The sequence below is a fragment of the Biomphalaria glabrata genome, chromosome 4 (genome assembly GCF_947242115.1).
Source record: "Biomphalaria glabrata chromosome 4, xgBioGlab47.1, whole genome shotgun sequence".
Lineage (NCBI taxonomy): Eukaryota > Metazoa > Mollusca > Gastropoda > Planorbidae > Biomphalaria > Biomphalaria glabrata.
This window is the reverse complement of record NC_074714.1, coordinates 20,171,397-20,189,703: the sequence shown is the minus strand read 5'-3', so window position 1 is coordinate 20,189,703 and position 18,307 is coordinate 20,171,397. Positions and strand designations below refer to the sequence as shown.

General features: G+C 35.0%; 1 protein-coding gene across 1 annotated transcript; it reads right to left on the bottom strand.

Moving 5' to 3' along the window:
* On the bottom strand, positions 1-11,924 carry LOC129925782 (uncharacterized). The gene is made up of 2 exons (XM_056026312.1): positions 10,435-11,924; positions 1-4,841 (listed from the first exon to the last, which is right to left on the bottom strand). The coding sequence occupies exon 2, from the start codon at positions 1,964-1,966 to the stop codon at positions 23-25; it is 1,944 nt and encodes a 647-aa protein (XP_055882287.1). The 5' UTR covers positions 1,967-4,841; positions 10,435-11,924; the 3' UTR covers positions 1-22.
* Between the last annotated feature and the right edge of the window lie 6,383 nt (positions 11,925-18,307).

Below are 18,307 nucleotides of genomic sequence, written 5' to 3'. Positions count from 1 at the left end.
TACAAAGTTGAACTTATTAAATTTATTTAATCCAATCCAAATTTAATTTGCGCTCCACTTCAAGTTTTACTTCTCCTTTGATACGACTCAATAATTTCAAAACTTGATCTTTTGAGAGCAATCTTACGTCATTGTTATTTATGAACAGAACGCTGTCTCCAGGCTTCAAACCTTTACTCTCTGCAGCACTATGTTTGGCCACTTTTGCGATGACGACTCTGCATGTCTCGTGTACTGTCATCTGGTAGTTGCTACTGCAGTTACTAGAACTGCTGGAGTGATCGGTGCTGAGGCTATCAGAGCTAGCACTAGAAGAAAGACTATCTATGCTGATTACAGATTGTCTTGAATTCAAGTTTGTGTAACTGAGAGACTTGTCAAAGGATTGTGTGGCTTTGATAAGAGCTGATTTAGAAATGTCACTGGTATTCCTATTTTTTAAGTAGTGGTGATTACTATTGCTTGCTTCGTCATATTTTTCCGAGCAAAAGCAAACTGTATTTTCATGCATGTTTTGGTGGATGTTTGATGCTTCACCATGCCCCAGCCTACTGTGTTCATAAGAGAAATCACAACGAGAAGAGTTTTCAAGCACTCGGGTTGAGTTTTGTAAAGTGCAGCTTACAGACAACAAAGAATGTGAATTAAATCTCCTACCCGCTGTAAGGGGAGTAGACGTCTGCACAAAAAGTCGCTTTGGTTTTATTGAAACAACGCCAGGAAAAGTATCAGCGCTGGTTTCCAAACTGTTCTGGACTGTGTTACTTGGCACTGTGTCTCTTTCGGTTAGGCAAATGCCTATTTCCGAACAAAAGTTGTTTTTATAAAAGCAAACTACTTTCCTTTGTGTAGCACTCAGGCTTGTTTTATTCAACGAACAAATAGGCGTGCTAGATGCAGAAAGACTGCGTGTGTCAGTGGATCGACAGAGGGGATTAAAAGAATTGTGTTGGTCGAATTTTTCACCAGGAAACGAGAAGCTTTCCAATCGCGATGACATCCTTTCCGAGCACCAAGTTTTGTAGAGCAAATTCTCTGATTCATTTCCTGAACAATTCAAACCAACGGATTCTGTCATCCTAGAAATCGTGGCCACGTTATCAATGATTGTACCGTTTGTAGTATCTCGTACATGAACTGCTGCATAACACCCTTTGTTTAAATGTTTTATTTTGCGAACTTGATTCTTGATAGTTTCTAGGACTATCATTGTATTACAACATGTTGTATCTGCGTGAAAATTTTTTAAAGAGCTATTCTGTTTTTCTTTCATGTTGGCGCTATGGTAGTTGACTACATTTTTTCCGAAGTTGTTTCCCTCTTTTATATCATTACTTTGGGCTTCTCTTAAACATCTGTTATCTTGGCGCCTTCCATTTACACTGCAGAGTAATTGTGCACTGTTTTCTAAAGGATGTTTAGTTCTGTTCAGGCTGTTTTCAAGCAAGCATTTTGCGTTGGGAGTTAAACATCGTTGTGTAGTTAGTTCGTGAAAGTCGGCTGATGTGTTTGAGCAGCATTGAGGTTTACAGTAAGCTTTGTCTGATATTACTGACAAGCTAGAGGCACTGCAGTTTTCACCCAAGAGACAGCAAAAAGCAGCGTCCACATCTGTCTCTAGCTGCCCTTCCTTGATATGACCTCCGCACACACTGCCGTCCGAAACTGGTAATTCAAATTCAGCTTCAATCACATCATGGTAACGGCTGAAAGTATGGTCCGAGCATTGTCCGATTTTCACATCATGAAGCAACTCGCGTGGAGACTTCACGAGCACCAAAACGTGCTCTGTTTGACCCTGTTCAAGGGGCAGTAGTGCATACCAGCCGTTGATGATTTTGGAGTCTTTGTTAAGCATGTTGTGTGACAACCAAGCTACACTTATCGAGAGGCAACCAGCTACAGCCTCAGATACATTGGTTCCCGTGGTCACATAGACTGTAAAGCATAAACTTTTATTAGTCATTCCTTCATCACAAGTGTCAAGATAGAAGACCCCGTTAAATTTGAGTATGCAGGTGTTGTTACGATATCGATGTTGGATACTCTTGGACCTGACGGTGAACAGACTGCTCCTGTGCTGACCGGATGAAAGGTGTACAGTGACTTTGGCTTCTTGGACATTATCGTTGTTATCTGAAGATCTCAAGCCCAAGGCTTGGTGAACTTTAACCCGCAAGATGTTGCCAGTAAAAACTTGGGCCGATAGCCACAATAGCCCTGGGGAAAACAAGAACAGTTGAATCTCTTTTTTTATACAAGCAGTGTAAATTTTGCGAGGCTCTCTCTAGAGGTTCAAAAAGATGAATACTAAAAAAAAAAAATAATAGAATTTTTTTTACATTAATAAAATTAAAAATTTAAAAAGAAAGAAGGAAACCCTTAAATTAGAAATTATTTTAGCGGGAACTGTAACACATTTCGAGCAACGATGTAAATCCTGGGTATCTGCTTTTAGGGGATTGTAGGCATATTTGTTCGTCGCGCAGCATTCATATTTTTCTTAGGTACTTTTTTATTTTCCAAGTCTAACGCCGTTTTTATATACAAGAATACGAATATTAGACATGGAGTTCAAGTTCACGTATAGAGTGGGCTGAACATCATAGGAATAATATCATTTTAACCATGTTGACATTGTGTAGACCTATGCTACGAGTAGGCATAAAAGACTAAGGCGTTCACATTAAAAAATACTATTTAGTAGATACAAATATCTTATGAAAACGAAAAAAAGAAGGAAAAGAAACATCGTTTTTTTTTCTTTCGTCTGTAATGTGTAAGATAAATATCTCCAGAATGTATTCTTGGAAAACGATTTCTTAAACTAATAAACTACTTTATATGATGGCGTATAATTTAAATACACGCTGACTTAGGCCTACATATCTATGTTTATGCATCTATCTGTTTTTACATGTTAAGTGATTAAATTAAACTTTTCTGACGAGCCCAAGTGAATGTAGTCTCTTTTTTTTAGGCGCACTAAAAAAAAAATTAAACAAATTGCAACTTTATGTCTAATTCCCAATAGATCTATTTCTTTAGGCTAGTTGAATAGATCTATGTCTTTAGGCTAGTTGAATAGATCTATGTCTTTATTGTAGTTGAATAGATCTGTCTTTAGGCAGGGCCGGTCTTAAGCCACTGCAACCTATGCGGCCTCAGTGGGCCCCGCGCTTTCATAGGCTTCGCGCTAAGTATATCTGTAATTGCATAATGATGCAAAATATACGAAAAAGTCGTTGGAAATTATTTTTAAAATCTGAAAATTAGACAAAATTGTAATTTGGAAAAAACAAATCTTACGCGAATAAAAAAAAAAGCATTTCATATTAAAATAAAAATATAATAATAGTGCGAATTTTAACCGAAACGAAAGTTCCAATAGAGCTAGAATACGTTTTTAAAACGATCAAAACCCGAAAATGAGAACATAATCACTTCTAGTGAGACAGCTGAAACAGATTCTATGAAGAATGCAAAACTGCAGTGGTGAATGTCGTAAGAGAAGAAGAGAATGATGTAACACTAACAACTGATCAACATGTCGTAAGAAATGAAGGCAATAATGTAATAACTGATCAACATGTAGTTATAGATAATGAGCTAAATGTGGTCGATTCATTGAGAAATCTGGATTATCCTGCCATGTGTCTAGAAAAAAATGGTAAGATCTTGTATTGACTATTGTTGATGGTCTATTTTGTTGATGAGTATATATATGTTACTGGTGCATGCGAGTCCATATGACACAACAACAGAATGAATCAAGAATATACTTAATAACGCAGGCTGATAACTTCAACAATTTAATAAACAATAAAAAGGGCACAGTCCTCTGTCGTCGCTAGCCTAGCGTCGTCCTCTTAGGCGTCTTGTCCGTTATTCTTCTTGTTCATCAACCTACTCTGTTCTTACTCGTCACATTACTTAGGAAAAACCCGATTCACATCAACTTCTACGCATCTTGTGTCATTACATATTTCCTCCCCCCTTTATCAAAAAAAAAATTTTGTCAATTTTTTTTTTTTCAGTCTAAAACACTATCCCTACTGTCATGTCTGTACAATATATATGGCCAAAATTTTGGGGAAAGACAAAACAAACATATATCTTGATCTTGATGGACATCATCATGTTTCCCATCTTCATCAGTTCCCTGGTGAAATTGTCCATGTTCCTATGTCACAAAGTTCACACTGTAGTTGAATGTTGACACCAAGAAAACAATACAGTTCCAATACAGTTATTAGTAAGAAAATATCTGGTATGCGGTGTTCTAATCATCACTCATTGACGATAAAATAGTATAGTACAGTGTAATAGTTTCACCAACCAATAGTACTAAGTCCATCAAGACATGTATACAGTCCCCATACGACGATGCCTTTGTCGATTCCACAGACATAAAACAGTTTTTCAGAGTAAATACACATGTATATAGTCCACATACGAAGATGCCTTTGCTGACTCCATAGGCATAAAACAGAGTTTTTCAGAGTAAATACTGTTATTGGCTATATGTACGTTGGTGGTTGCCTCATATCACACCAAACCCCTCCTGTCAGACAAAATGTAATATTTGTGTCAAAACAACTTTCCAAATTATTCTACCTAACTTTTTTGTTGGGTACCAATAAGTATATTTTCTCTCCACTTACCATTTCCAAACTGACCTAGCCTTTTACTAATGGATGATAATGATTATGTAAAAAAATAATGACTGTAGATGATCATACTTACTTTAATTTACACCTTTGACTTCAATTATTGAAATTTTATAATTATCTCCCTTGATTTAATAAAATTCCCAATTTATATTTTACTGAGTTATCTTCCTTTAAAGGAAATAAAATATATATAGTCCATATATAAACAACTTATTCATACCCATTGACTAGAACATATACATATATATACATGCATAAACAAATCAAAATGAATAATCATTATTTACAACAGTTTATCTCACTGTAACTCTTGACAACATGTCAGCTACAATATTAATTTCTCCCCTAATAGCCTCCAATTGAAAATTATATTCTTGTAAAATTAGAAACCACCTGTATAATCTACCATTTTTAATACTTTTTTCTTGCATAAACTTAAGAGGCCTGTGATCAGATAACAATATGAATTTGTTTCCCAGTAAATAGCTTTCCAACTTAGTTACAACCCAAACAACAGCTAAAGCCTCCTTCTCTATGACACTGTATCTCTTCTCAGTATCAGATAATTTCCTACTTACATAAATTATTGGGTGTAATTTATCATACTGTTGCATCAAACAACCTCCTATAGCACTACCAGAAGCATCAGTAGTGACATAGAATATTTTAGAAACATCCGGTAATCTCAATATCAAATTTGTAGAAAAAATATGCTTAACTTTCTCTATAGCTTCTACACACTTTCTATTACAAGTCACTTTTCTAGGCTGTCCTTTCTTTAATAACTGGTTTAATGGATCAACTATCTCTGCTAAATTTGGTATGTATTTTCTATAATAGTTTATCATCCCTAGTATTGATTTAATCTGTTTTTGTGTTGTTGGTATTTCTATTTCTAATATCTTCTTTACATTATCTTCAATGGGACTGATAGTATTATTTTTAACTCTATGTCCTAAAAATGTGATTTCTTCTAAGCCTATCTCTACCTTTTCTGCTTGAACTGTTAGACCATTTTGTTTAATTAACTCAAAAATCTCCCTAATTCCTTTTAAATGTTCTTTCCAATCCTCATGAAAAATGCATATATCATCTAAGTAACAGATTACATTTTTTCTATGACCTATAACCGACATCATCATCCTATTAAAGGTAGCTGGAGCATTTATAAGCCCAAAGCTCATAAAGTTCCATTGGAATATTCCATAAGGAGTGATAAATGCAGTATAAGGTTTAGCTCTATTGGTTAAAGGAATTTGCCAATATCCTTTTGTCAGATCCAATTTTGTAAATACTTTAGCATTGGACAATTTGTGTAATATGTCATCAATGTTAGGCATAGGGTAAGGATCAAATTCAGTTATCTTATTTAACTGTCTATAATCTATGCATAACCTTATATCCCCATTCTTTTTCTTTGCTATAACTATTGGTGAAGCATAAGCTGAATTGGATGGTTCTATTATTCCTAGTTTTAATAAGTTGTCTATTTCATCTTTAACTTTTCCCTGTAAGTGTAATGGAATCCTATAAGGCTTCATGAAAATAGGTTTGTCACTAGTTAACTTTATGTCATGCTTTATGATATTTGTTTTTCCTGGCAAACTGGAAAAAATTTCTTTAAAATCACTGATTACATTTATTATGTCTTTTGTTTTTTCTGGAGATAAATTTTCTAAATTCAGTTTTTCCCATGTTTGGTTATCTTTAGTTTCTAGTATAGGAATATTTTTAATATCATTTTCATTAGTTTCCTCATTGATTAAAACAATTAAACATTCATCTACTTGATTTTCATTTTCCACAGTTTCTGTATCTAACTTTTGAGTTTGATTTTCATTGTTTACTTCTGTATCCAAATTTTGAAATTGATTTTCATTTCTCTCATTGTATAACTTCAAATTATTTATATGATATGTTTTTATTTTTCCATTCATATTAATCTTATAGTTTACTTCACTTGTTTTATTTGTAACAACAAATGGACCCTTCCACTGTTTTCCTAATTTGTTTTTTAAGTCAATTACCAAAAGTAATACCTTGTCTCCTACCTCCAATGTTCTTAATTTTCTTTTTTCATTTAAGTTCTCATGTACTGTTTCTTTATATTTCATGTTATTCTCAAAAGCTTCCGCCCATATTTGTTTTAAATCTAATGCTGTTTCATTGTCATTTTCCTTTTCTATTTTATTTAAGATCAAACTTTCTTTAAAAATTTGTATTTCATCCCTAGGTTTCCTTCCATGTACTAACTCATATGGTGAAAATTGAGTTGCCTCATGAATATTATTTCTAATAGAAAATAGAACAAAATTAATATATTGATCCCAGTTTTTCTGATTATTTTCTACAATTTTAGCTAAGGATCTTTTTATAACACCGTTTAGGCGTTCACAAAGCCCGTTGGCTTCCGGGTGGAATGGCGATGATTTAATGTGTTCTATACCATATTTTAATATCCATCTTTTAAATAACTCAGATGTAAACATAGAAGCATTGTCTGATAGTAATGTTTTTGGTATCCCATGTCTGACTATGAACTTTTGATCTAAAGCATTAATAATATTTTCTGTGTCTATATTGGATAATACCACTGCTTCAGGATATCTACTGAACATGTCTACTATTGTCAATATGTACTTATTATTATGTTCTGTTTTAGTTAAAGGTCCTATGATGTCTATTGCTATTTTTTGAAATGGTTTATTTGGTTCATCCATTGACTGTAATGGAGCTTTACCTAATTTACCCTTAAGTCCCCTTCTTTGACACATATCACATGATCTTATGTATTTTGATATGGTTCCTTTCATTTTAGGCCAAAATACTTGAGTTGCTAAATTTCTAAAACATTTCTTTATACCTCTATGTCCACTTAAATTACTGTCATGTGACAAAATCATGACATCCTTCCAATACTTTTGTGGTAAGACTAATTGTTTTATTTCTCTATCATTTATTTTTGTTTTCCTAAATAGTATTCCTTCTTCTATGACATATTTCTCCATTGGGTTATTATTTCTCCTGTCACTAATTCTGTCATATGTTTTCCCAATGATGTTATCTTGTTTTTGTTCTTGAGCCAATTTGTTTATTCCTTTCAATTCTTCTGTTTTCATTTCTTCAGTTCCATCTTTCTGTTTTTCTGCTTGCGTTTCGTCTTGTTTTTGACCTTGTATTTCAACTTCTTTCTCTTTATCTTCTTCACCATTAACTATTTCATCATTCATATCAATAAGTTCCTGAGTTTCTTGTTTTGGCTTGTTCTTAGATCTGGTTATTACCATATTACTAATGTAATTATCTGTTTCAGTATTCCTATTCTGCTGTAACCTTTCATATTTCTTTTCCCATGCTTCAATTTCCTGTCTTGAACATTCCTTCAAACCTGTTAAGTTTCCAATCAACATATCATGTCTCATGTTAGGCATGGCTACTCCCTCACAATGGCCAGTGTAAAAAGGTGTCTCAATAAACACTTTAAATACTTTAAATTCCTTTATACTGCCATCTGCCAACTCCACTTTCCTTGTATATCCCCTATAATATTGCGCCTCAATGAGATCAGCCCGAACCACGAGTGTGTTACAGCCACTATCTCGGATTGCCTTTATTGGAACATTGTTAATAAAAGCTGGGTAGAAAGCAAAATTGTTTTTATTTTCCCTAACAAAAAACACTCTGTCAGAATCTCTATTTTTATATTCCCTGCTTTTACTCCTATTGTATGTGTTATTATTGTAATTGTTGTTGTAATTGCTGTACCTATTCCTACTGTCTGCTCTGTAATTATTTCTACTATCTGTCCTATTGTAATTATGTGTACTACTTGATCTATTATAATTATTCCTACTGTTTGACCTGTTTTGTGTTCCCCTGCATCTCATAGCCATATGTCCTTTTTTCCCACATCTATAACATGTAACATCCCTGTTGTTTGACCTATCTCTACTATTGCTATATCTAAAATGTTGGCTATCCCTACTTCTATTTCTACTTCTTTCATTGTTTTCCTGTGTATATCCCACTAGATCAATATTCTTTTTATCTTTACATGAAAAAAGGTTGTTGGGATAGGCATTTTTATATGTTCTTATTATCTCAGTAACATCATCCAAAACTTTGGGATTCCTTTCTTTGATAAATGATTGTAATTGAGGGTCACACTTGGCTACAAAATTATCAAGTAATATAAAATTTTTTAATCCCTCCAAGGTACTGTCAATCTTCTCAAATCCCAGCCATTTATTAAAATAGTCTTTTTCCAAATTTATAGTGGTTTGTGGTTCTATCTGATTGGAAGGTGTGTTTTCAAAATATTTTTTTCTGAATGTGCTGGCATTGTGTCCATATGCATTCAGCAATTCCTTTTTTAAAATTTGGTAGCTATTTTGTACAGTATGATTATGGTTTTGACAAATTGTAAGAGCTTGCCCTTGTACAAAGTCTAACAAAATTTGAGACCACTCTTCCTCCCTTATATTACAATTAACCATTTTAATTTCATATCTCTTTAGGTAATCTGAAATACAATCTCTAGCCTCCTGAAAGGGTTGTAGTTTTTTCCTCAACCAATGGTTGTTATCACTTGAAATATTAGTGTTGTTTGTGTGATTATTACTATTATTGGTTTCAATGTGATTGTCTGGGGCATTGGTAGTATTAGTATTAGATCTATCATTAGTATTATTGCTATTAACTTTTTGTTTATTTTGTTCAGCTTCAATTCTCAATTTCTCAAGATCATATTGTAATTTCCTATCTGCTTCTTCTTTTATTAATTGTGCTTCCCTATCTTTTTCTTTCTCCCTTATCTGATCAATTCTATCTCTCTCTATTGTCACCATTTGCTGTACATAGCTAGTTAGGTCCTTTCCTTTAAGTTCTAGCTGTTTAGCCTCAGCAATAATTTGCTGGCGAAAAGTCTCCATATAATCAAAGTTTGGAGCTGTTGCCATTATGCTTATTTTATTTTAAACAATGTCTCAATATAGTTTTGATATGGCCTCCCTATTGGCCTAAATTTAGTCACAATTTAGTTTTCACAAAAACTCACTTTCAAATACTTCTTGTAATATATATATATTTATATATTTAAATACCTTTGCTCAGTGTTATATCAACAAATATTACCTCAGTGGACTTACTCACAACCACAATACTTGAATACAACTCAAAATTTTATATCACCTTAATTCAGTGGACTTACTTTAGACCACATAAACAAATATCAATACCTCAATACTTAATTCAATGGACTTACTTCTTGCCAATAAATACCCCTAGGACTATTCTAGTCACTAGTCTAGATTCAATACAACTTCAATACAACTTCAAATAGATAAATCAATATTATACCTCCAACAGTAAATCACAATCCAGTGATACTGACAAAAAATTGTATTCTGACCAATTAGACTGTGTTTAAACACATCTATAAAATAATGTCAACCGATTAATCGGGACAAAAGATCTATATATAAATAATTACTCCTTAGACTCAGTTGTCTTCAGGATAAAATAGATCTAAGGCTCTCATAGGTATAACAATTTAGTTAATACCTGGAAACAATCTAGAATTTATAATCTAGATTAAACGTGGCTTACCTTATCTACTTAAGATAAAATTACTAATATATAATAAGAATAGTGTAAAATAAACGTAATAAGACACACAAAAAAATAAATCTATTCTAATGAGATGAGACTTTTTAGAGGAAGTATACACTGAAAGAGACAAATAAAGATGACTTCACTTGACTTCTAAAAAAAATAAAATGTACGTGGATACGAACAAAACAAGACAATCTAAACAATCATTGAGACTTTATTAAATGGAGCAGGTCCACTTTCTAATGTGTCCTATAATGACGCCCTTATCAGGCAACCTGCTCTTAACAAAGATCTACTGTCCCTAATAGACTTAATTTAATAATAATGGAGAGAAAAAATAAACTTATCTTTAGTTAGATCCCCTTTGTTCAGTCCACGGAGCTACAACGGTCAGTTCCACACAAGTTCCCCACTGTCTTAGTCTTAGGCAAGGCAAGGTGTGCTCCCACAATGGCTACTCGACAGGCAGTACTGAGTTAGGCCAATCTCTCCTGGTGCTGCCACAGTATGGTACGAATCTCAGATAAAGTCCTCTGGTCAGGTTCCAAGGTTCCGGTTCCACTTGATGATCTGTTGGTGCTGGCTTCTGTCTTCAGGTCAGGAACATAAGTCAATACTGAGACAAGCTGGTGGTGCTGTCTCAAGAGAGGTAAAAAAAAATGACTAAGTCTAACTCTCTCTTTTGATGAATATAAATTAGTCAACTTTACAAGTTGAATAGATGGTCACGCAGTGTGGTAGTAGGGTATACCATCACTCGTGTGTAGATTAGATTGTAAGCTCAGCAACACTGCAACAGTCAATTAATAGCTTGAAAAACAAACCTGACAAGGTGACTCGATCCAACGGTCAGCTTGTAGATACTAGATATGTAGACTCAGATGACTTTCCGTACTCACAATAAACAGATAAACCTGACAAAATGAGGTATCTTCACTCTTGAGGTATATAGGTAGAGGTATACTGACGACGGACTGCCCTAAATCACTTCAACGGACGAAATAGTTCTGGATTCAGACACAATAGATATAGATCTAGTCAATATAGATCCAAGTTCAATCTAAAAATATCCAACATGGCTGACAAAGCTAGACGCTGGTAACGGTTTCGAATTTTCTCTAATAGAAAGTCTAGATCCACTGGAACAAAGATGCCAAAATCCAGCTGCAGTCCAGATAATTAGCACAGACGTAGGGTAGATCTAGTAGAAATAAACGAATGTTAATCCAGTACTTCTCCAGTGTACTTCGCCAAGTGTAGAATTGTAGATAGATATATCCAGAACACGAAGTTAACTAGATTGTAGATCAAAATGACGCCCTGGCCGTCGTGGGTCGCCACATCTGTTGATGGTCTATTTTGTTGATGAGTATATATATGTTACTGGTGCATGCGAGTCCATATGACACAACAACAGAATGAATCAAGAATATACTTAATAACGCAGGCTGATAACTTCAACAATTTAATAAACAATAAAAAGGGCACAGTCCTCTGTCGTCGCTAGCCTAGCGTCGTCCTCTTAGGCGTCTTGTCCGTTATTCTTCTTGTTCATCAACCTACTCTGTTCTTACTCGTCACATTACTTAGGAAAAACCCGATTCACATCAACTTCTACGCATCTTGTGTCATTACACTATTTATTACAAAAAAGGTCCACCTGAGATTACTTTGAAGAATTTTCCGAAAAAAAAAGGATGGTAGACATTTCTCTTAAGTGCATTGCAAACCAAACCTGAGTAATGGTGAAAGTGTTTTGCGTCCTTGGCTGATATATTCTGTGTCAGCAGACAAGATATATTGTTTCTACTGTCGTCTACTGGAAAAAACAAAAAAGTTCCTTTTTAACTGAAGGAGTTGACCAGTGGCAAAGCTGTACCACAAGGCTAGCAGAGCATGAAAAAAGACACCATGACCAGTTGCTGTGAAGCTGGAGCAAGACTAATTTAAAAAAAAAAAGCAGGCATTGACAAAGTTCACCAGGAGTTGCTTTATTCTGAAACTAAACGTTGGACTAGTTGCAATTGTACGATTTCTAGCGAAGCGCAATTTAGCTTTCAGAGGGACCATTGAAAGACTTAAAGAGCCAAGTAATGGGAATTTCCTGGTCTGGTTAAGTCTAATAGAATTACTTGCAAAGTTTGATCCAGTAATCGGGGAACAACTTCGTCGAGTTACCAATGCAGAAATTCATGATCGTTACCTGGTGTCACAGATGCCATTATAGATTTATTTGTATATTTCACATTTAAAAGCTTATGTGTAAATAGAAATATAAACCCTTGACTGAGCCTCAGGAATTACCCCACAAATCTAGATCATTGACAGCGCCTCAGGTTTTACCCGAGACGTAATTACGATGTTGCAAATCTATTGGTTGATTTGAAAATAAATAAAGACATTTTAGCGCCAGAGAATTGACGAGAGTAAAAGAAGGAGTCGATGAAAGGATTTCCTAGTAGACAGTCGCGTTTTCTAAGAGCTCCGATTTAAAGCCTTTGTAATGTTATTTGTGCTTGTTGATCTGTAACTTGTACATAAGCTGTACTTATGTTTTATATTTAAATAAAGTTCCAGAGTTGTGTTTTAACAAAGAATCTTTTATTGTGAATCCTAGATCGTCATTTATTCAACTATTTTAATTCAAGTGAAATCCCCGGCACCACAACACACGTTGTGACACCTGGGAAAGAAGATTCAAAACGAACTTATTACTGTAGTAGCTGATGCTGTTGTGAATTCTATCCTTCGAGACATCAAGAATGTAGTGATATTGGATTGTATTCCAGACATAAGTCACAACGAGCAGATGTTATCGGTATCTCTCAGATAAGGGTTAATATGAAAGAGCTTTTGGTTGTGTATGAACGTTTTAAGTTTCTTCCCGTTGTTTCTTCTTGTGACAGCGAAAAGAAGTTGGCTGGAAACATGGATGTTGTTGCAATCTTTCCAGCCAAAAGTCAAAGGAAAAGGCAGTATGATAAATTTGTGGAAAACTTCACACATCGAAAAGCTGAAGATGGCTACAGGATAAAATGTTTCAACAGAATTGTGAACACTGCAATTTACTCCTTGCAGCTGAGATTTGAACTGTAACTGTGGCATCTTAAAGTAATCAAGAATTACTTATGGTCAACAATTCACGAAGAAAGATTGAACAAGTTGGCAATTCTGGCTATTGAGCGTGATCTATGTAGGAAACAGAATTTAGATGATCTAGTATGACTTCGCTACACAAAAGGCTCGTAAAGTAAAGTTAATTTGATCGTGATTTTGTACTTAGTTAAGAATGTATAAAATGCAAAGACGAATTTATTTTTTAATACAAAATCTTAATTTTCACTTATTATCCTTATCCCTACCCAGAATAGGCCCCGCGCAATCCGTTTCGCATAGGGCCCCGCAATAGCTAGGACAGGCCCTGTCTTTAGGCTTGTTGAATAGATCTATGTCTTTAGGCTAGTTGAATAGATCAATGTCTTTAGGCTAGTTGAATAGATCTATGTTTTTAGGCTATTTGAATAGATCTATGTCTTTATGCTAGTTGAATAAATCTGTCTTTAGGCTAGTTGAATAGATCTATGTCTTTAGGCTAGTTGTAAGTCCTGTAATGATTCACATTTCAGAATGATTCCAAAGCTGGTACACATTTGAACATATCTCTACCACTTTCCTTTCTCGGATCAAGTTCAAACCACAAACCTATAGGCCTATATAAAGATCTAAGATTAAAACTTTGCACAATTATTCAATATTCGTAACCATGAATCGTTCAAAAAAATTAACATTAATTAATTAATTAGTGGTAATTATTATTTGTTTAATATTGAAAAGTGAAAATAAATATTACAGTATTGAGGGATAGGCTACGAGTATTTATATATTTTGTGTTTTTTTTTCTTAGTCTTGGTTAAGGAGGCCGTATTTAAGTTGTTTGACAAAGCGAATAGTTTTGGGTTTATTTCTTCATTTCGTTCAATGATTTCCATAAACCTAATGGGAGGTGGTTTTCCTCGTGGGTTCATGAGATAATATTGATTTTATGGCATTCATTGACAGAGATAATTAGCAATCACCTACTTAGGCTAGTTATATAGGCGTACTCTATTGTAAATGTATTTATCAATTCAAGATTTATAAAGCCTATTTATGTCACAATTTCCAATACCCATTTTTACTGTAGGCCTACTCCCTCATGGAAATAAAGGAGTCGACAACCCAAACTGGAAAATGCTTGCCCTTGGCATTGATCGTTCCTCGTGAAGTGCAGCCTTCAACCTACAATGCAAACAGGACGCCATCAGAAAAGAACTCAGAACAGGCGGTCTACAGTATAGCGCAGATGATGTAAAGGTCATCAGTTTCTGTGGCCCACGCTTAATGAGGGTGCCATGTGACCAGCGTAACGTCCAACTGCCTTTACTTTTCCCCTACTAATGCCTGGTACCCATTAGCCCGGGTTTGCTGCCCTGCTGCCTCATCGTGGCGCCCGGGTGGAATCGGTCGTAGGAGGGGACGACTATGGGCAGTGAAACAAGGCTCCCGCAGGAATGCCTAAGGGTTTTGAGAGCACGCTAATTGCACTGTGCGGGGATGTACAAAAAGCTCCCACAGCGATCTGTCAACGTCCAGGCTCTGTCCCTGAAAGGGGCGTTACATAAATGGCGTGTCCCGCACGGTTAGCCTGGTATAGTATAGGAAAACGACGGGGGATCCAGTGATGCGGCCTTCGGTCACGTCTCTAGTCCGCGAGCCCTGAGTGTCCGTGTCCACTGGAAGTGGACGCAAAACTCTGGTGAAAGGGAGCTTTTGTTCGCTTTTGCTGGCCTTAGTGTTCCAAGTGCGACGCATAACACTACTAGACAATTTCAGATGGTATCCATTAGAGCTGGGTGGACTCAGGCAACCTAAAGATCCCGAAATTAAAAATCACAGTCTTCACTAGAATTTGAACCCTGGACCCTTCGATTCGGAAGCCAAGCGCTTTACCACTCAGACACTGCGCCTAATATCAAGAAAAATAAACAAAATAAAGAGCAGAAACAGACAACAACCATGTCTTTTAGCGCGGTCTTCTTTTCAAAGCGAACATTGGATTTCCTAGGAAATGAGATTGTGCTTATATTCTATCATAATTGTAGCTTTTATATAGCTTTTATATAGCGCTACTTTCATGCCAATAGCATGCTCAGAGCGCTATAGTCCAATGGAGGGGAGGGGTGTCTGATAGAAGGTTTTTCGTGCTGCCTTTGGGCGCTCAGTAAACAACTCTGCTTGAGTCGGGTGTCGAACCTCGAGCCCCCTTCATAGGTAGCCAAGCCAAGCTCAATCGTACTTAGTCTCTCGACCACGCTTCCCACCCATGAAGAAGAAGCAATAGGCCTAAACAGCAATACATACCGTGCTTGTGTTGGGCTTCAACCCCATATAATACAATCCACTAAGCCATTGACTGACAATTCAACGTCTCTATTTTCTCAAATTCATTAGTGTAAACATAGTTGGATCAAAGTGAAGTCAATCATAATAAATAACGCTGCGTCTGTACGCATTAAAATTACATACCATCTTCAAATATTAAAGTTACGTCCCTAAACCCTCGCAGGCACGAGTTATATTTTCGACGCATTTTAAAACTTTTTTGTTTAAATATTATGAGGAAAGGTAGCCTACGAATTAGTGGCCCAGATCTTATGGTAATGCCAGGATCAATTTTGACATCGCTCCACCTCTGCTGTGCCTACTTTTTGGATTAGACGGTTAAAGATTTAAGTCCCTCTCTGACAATCCTTGTTGCTCACATTTAAAACAATAATTAAGTTAGCTAGAAATCTAGTTGTCCACAATTTTTAAAAATTCTATTTTTTTTTAATAATGTTGTTTTGAAAAATACCAGTACTTAAAAGTAAATAAACCAGCTAATCACGATGCTTTAAAATATCAATAGCTAAAGGAAGTTATTTTCATACCTTGTTTTTAAAAAAGTTCGTCAGTTTGAGTGTGAAAAGTCGAAAAAAAAAAAGCTGTGGTTTATTTATTAAATAGTGTGTCGATCCGCATATAGCCGCATATTCATAATGGCCCTGATTTGTTTTAGTAGATATTGTCATTTATTATTTATTATTATTATTACTTTTGGTTGTTTTTAGCTGCACTCATAATTCATTCACCTAGTGTTTTATCAAAATAAAAAAGTGACTATTATGACTGTAACTATAATGCATTAGGGCCAACGTGCAGCATAAACGAAGAGATTTAAAGCTTTCGCGTATTTAGTAGTTCACATCTTCAAAGCTATATAGGCCTATATTAATAAGTAAGATATTTACAATAAGTAAAACTATAAGACAAATGTGAATACGTCTTTACAATGATTACATTACAGCTTAATCTATATTTACATCGAGTAAGGTTTGAATCTTTGTCAGGAGAAAAAGTCCTGAAAAAAACTTCTCTCGTCGTTAAGTATTTCTCGTGTGCTAGAAACGCACTGTCACTTGTTACACATACCAAACAAAGATATATGTAACTTTGTTTCTGGTAGCCAACAAGCTTTTGAAAGTATGGATGAACAGCTATACTGTAATGAGTTTTAGTTTGAGCATATTGTAAGTTGTGAAATAACTATGGAGTAAACGAAATTTTAAAGACTTTCTATAGATCTGGAACTTTTTAAATCTACTCTAGTAATTATAAAGTTCTAGTTCTAGTATAGTCTTTTAGTAAAAGAGTATAATTTACTTTTTTTTTAAGTAAATCAATTTATTTTAATTAAGATAAGTATCTGAGCTTAAAAAAGAAATTGTATAGTTTACACAAATAAATGTCGAAGTTTTCCTTACCTTTAGAGCAAATAAAATTCGATTTTAGATCCATCTTTACTTACACTAGACTAACACAGTACACGTAACACTATGTAGCTCTACATCTAGATCTATCGTAACAATTAAAATACATCTACATTGCACGATAACAAAATGAAATTAATCCAACGAATGCTCTAGACTCCACGTCTTGATTTACTTGTTTTTGCCCCAAATGCTGAATGCTACGTTGATTTTTAGTTCTAGAAATCTATCAAGATCCAAACATAATGTTGCAATCATTTCGAGTTTTTCTACTCTTTGATTACAACGAACAAATCTCCTCCTCGTTTTGGTCGCCAGTAGGAGGCCCGAGATTTAAAATCAACCAATGAACCACAAGAAAATAAAACATTTATTCGATTAGTCTGTTGCGTAATTGTTTTCGTATAGCCCACTTATCAGGTTTAACAAGTCTGCCCATCTTCTATGATTGAGGGTGTGATTGTTTAGTTAGCGCCTTTCCTCACCCTCAGGCCCCCACCCCCCAAATCTCTATTGTCCATTGCTGTGTTGACAAGTGGGATAATCCAAAACGAGAGGCGTCGCATAGTCTCACCGTCTCCCCTTTGTGTTACTATCGCTTTGATCGTGGTGGACAAATGACCATAAGAACGCTGATATTTGTAATCCAATGTGGTGTCTTCAAGATAAGACAACTCAAAACATTTTCCTTTTCAGCAGTAAGTGTCCTAGTAAAGGATCTTGAAATCTTTCTCTCTCGCTCTCTCGTTATCGATCCCCCCTCTCTCTGTGTAAATGTAGGTATATATATATATTATGCAATAAAACAAAACTATGTATAAGTTTTATAAATAGCCAATTAATGTTTGAATCTATGATAGACAACGTGCGGTGCAATACTCTGCAGCACTCATAAATGGACCAAAATAGGCCTACTTACTTTACATTCTTACAAATTCGAAAGCAAATATTTTTTTTACCTATGTCTATGTCAACGGTTACATCACTGCGGCAGAATAAATCTTCTAAATTAAAAGTTTAATTATTTACCTTATTACCTTAAATCTTCAAAAGTTACCCGCTCAAATAAACACTACTTTTCAATAGTGCATCAAAAATAAAACTTGAATACAAGGGTAAAAATAGTGTTACCTAAACTGCTTGGCTGACTATCAAGCAAAGGTGTGTTTGCTG

Bases quoted from the DNA above. Each gene is read 5' to 3' on its own strand.
- LOC129925782 (XM_056026312.1), bottom strand. From the start codon at position 1,966: ATGACTAATAAAAGTTTATGCTTTACAGTCTATGTGACCACGGGAACC.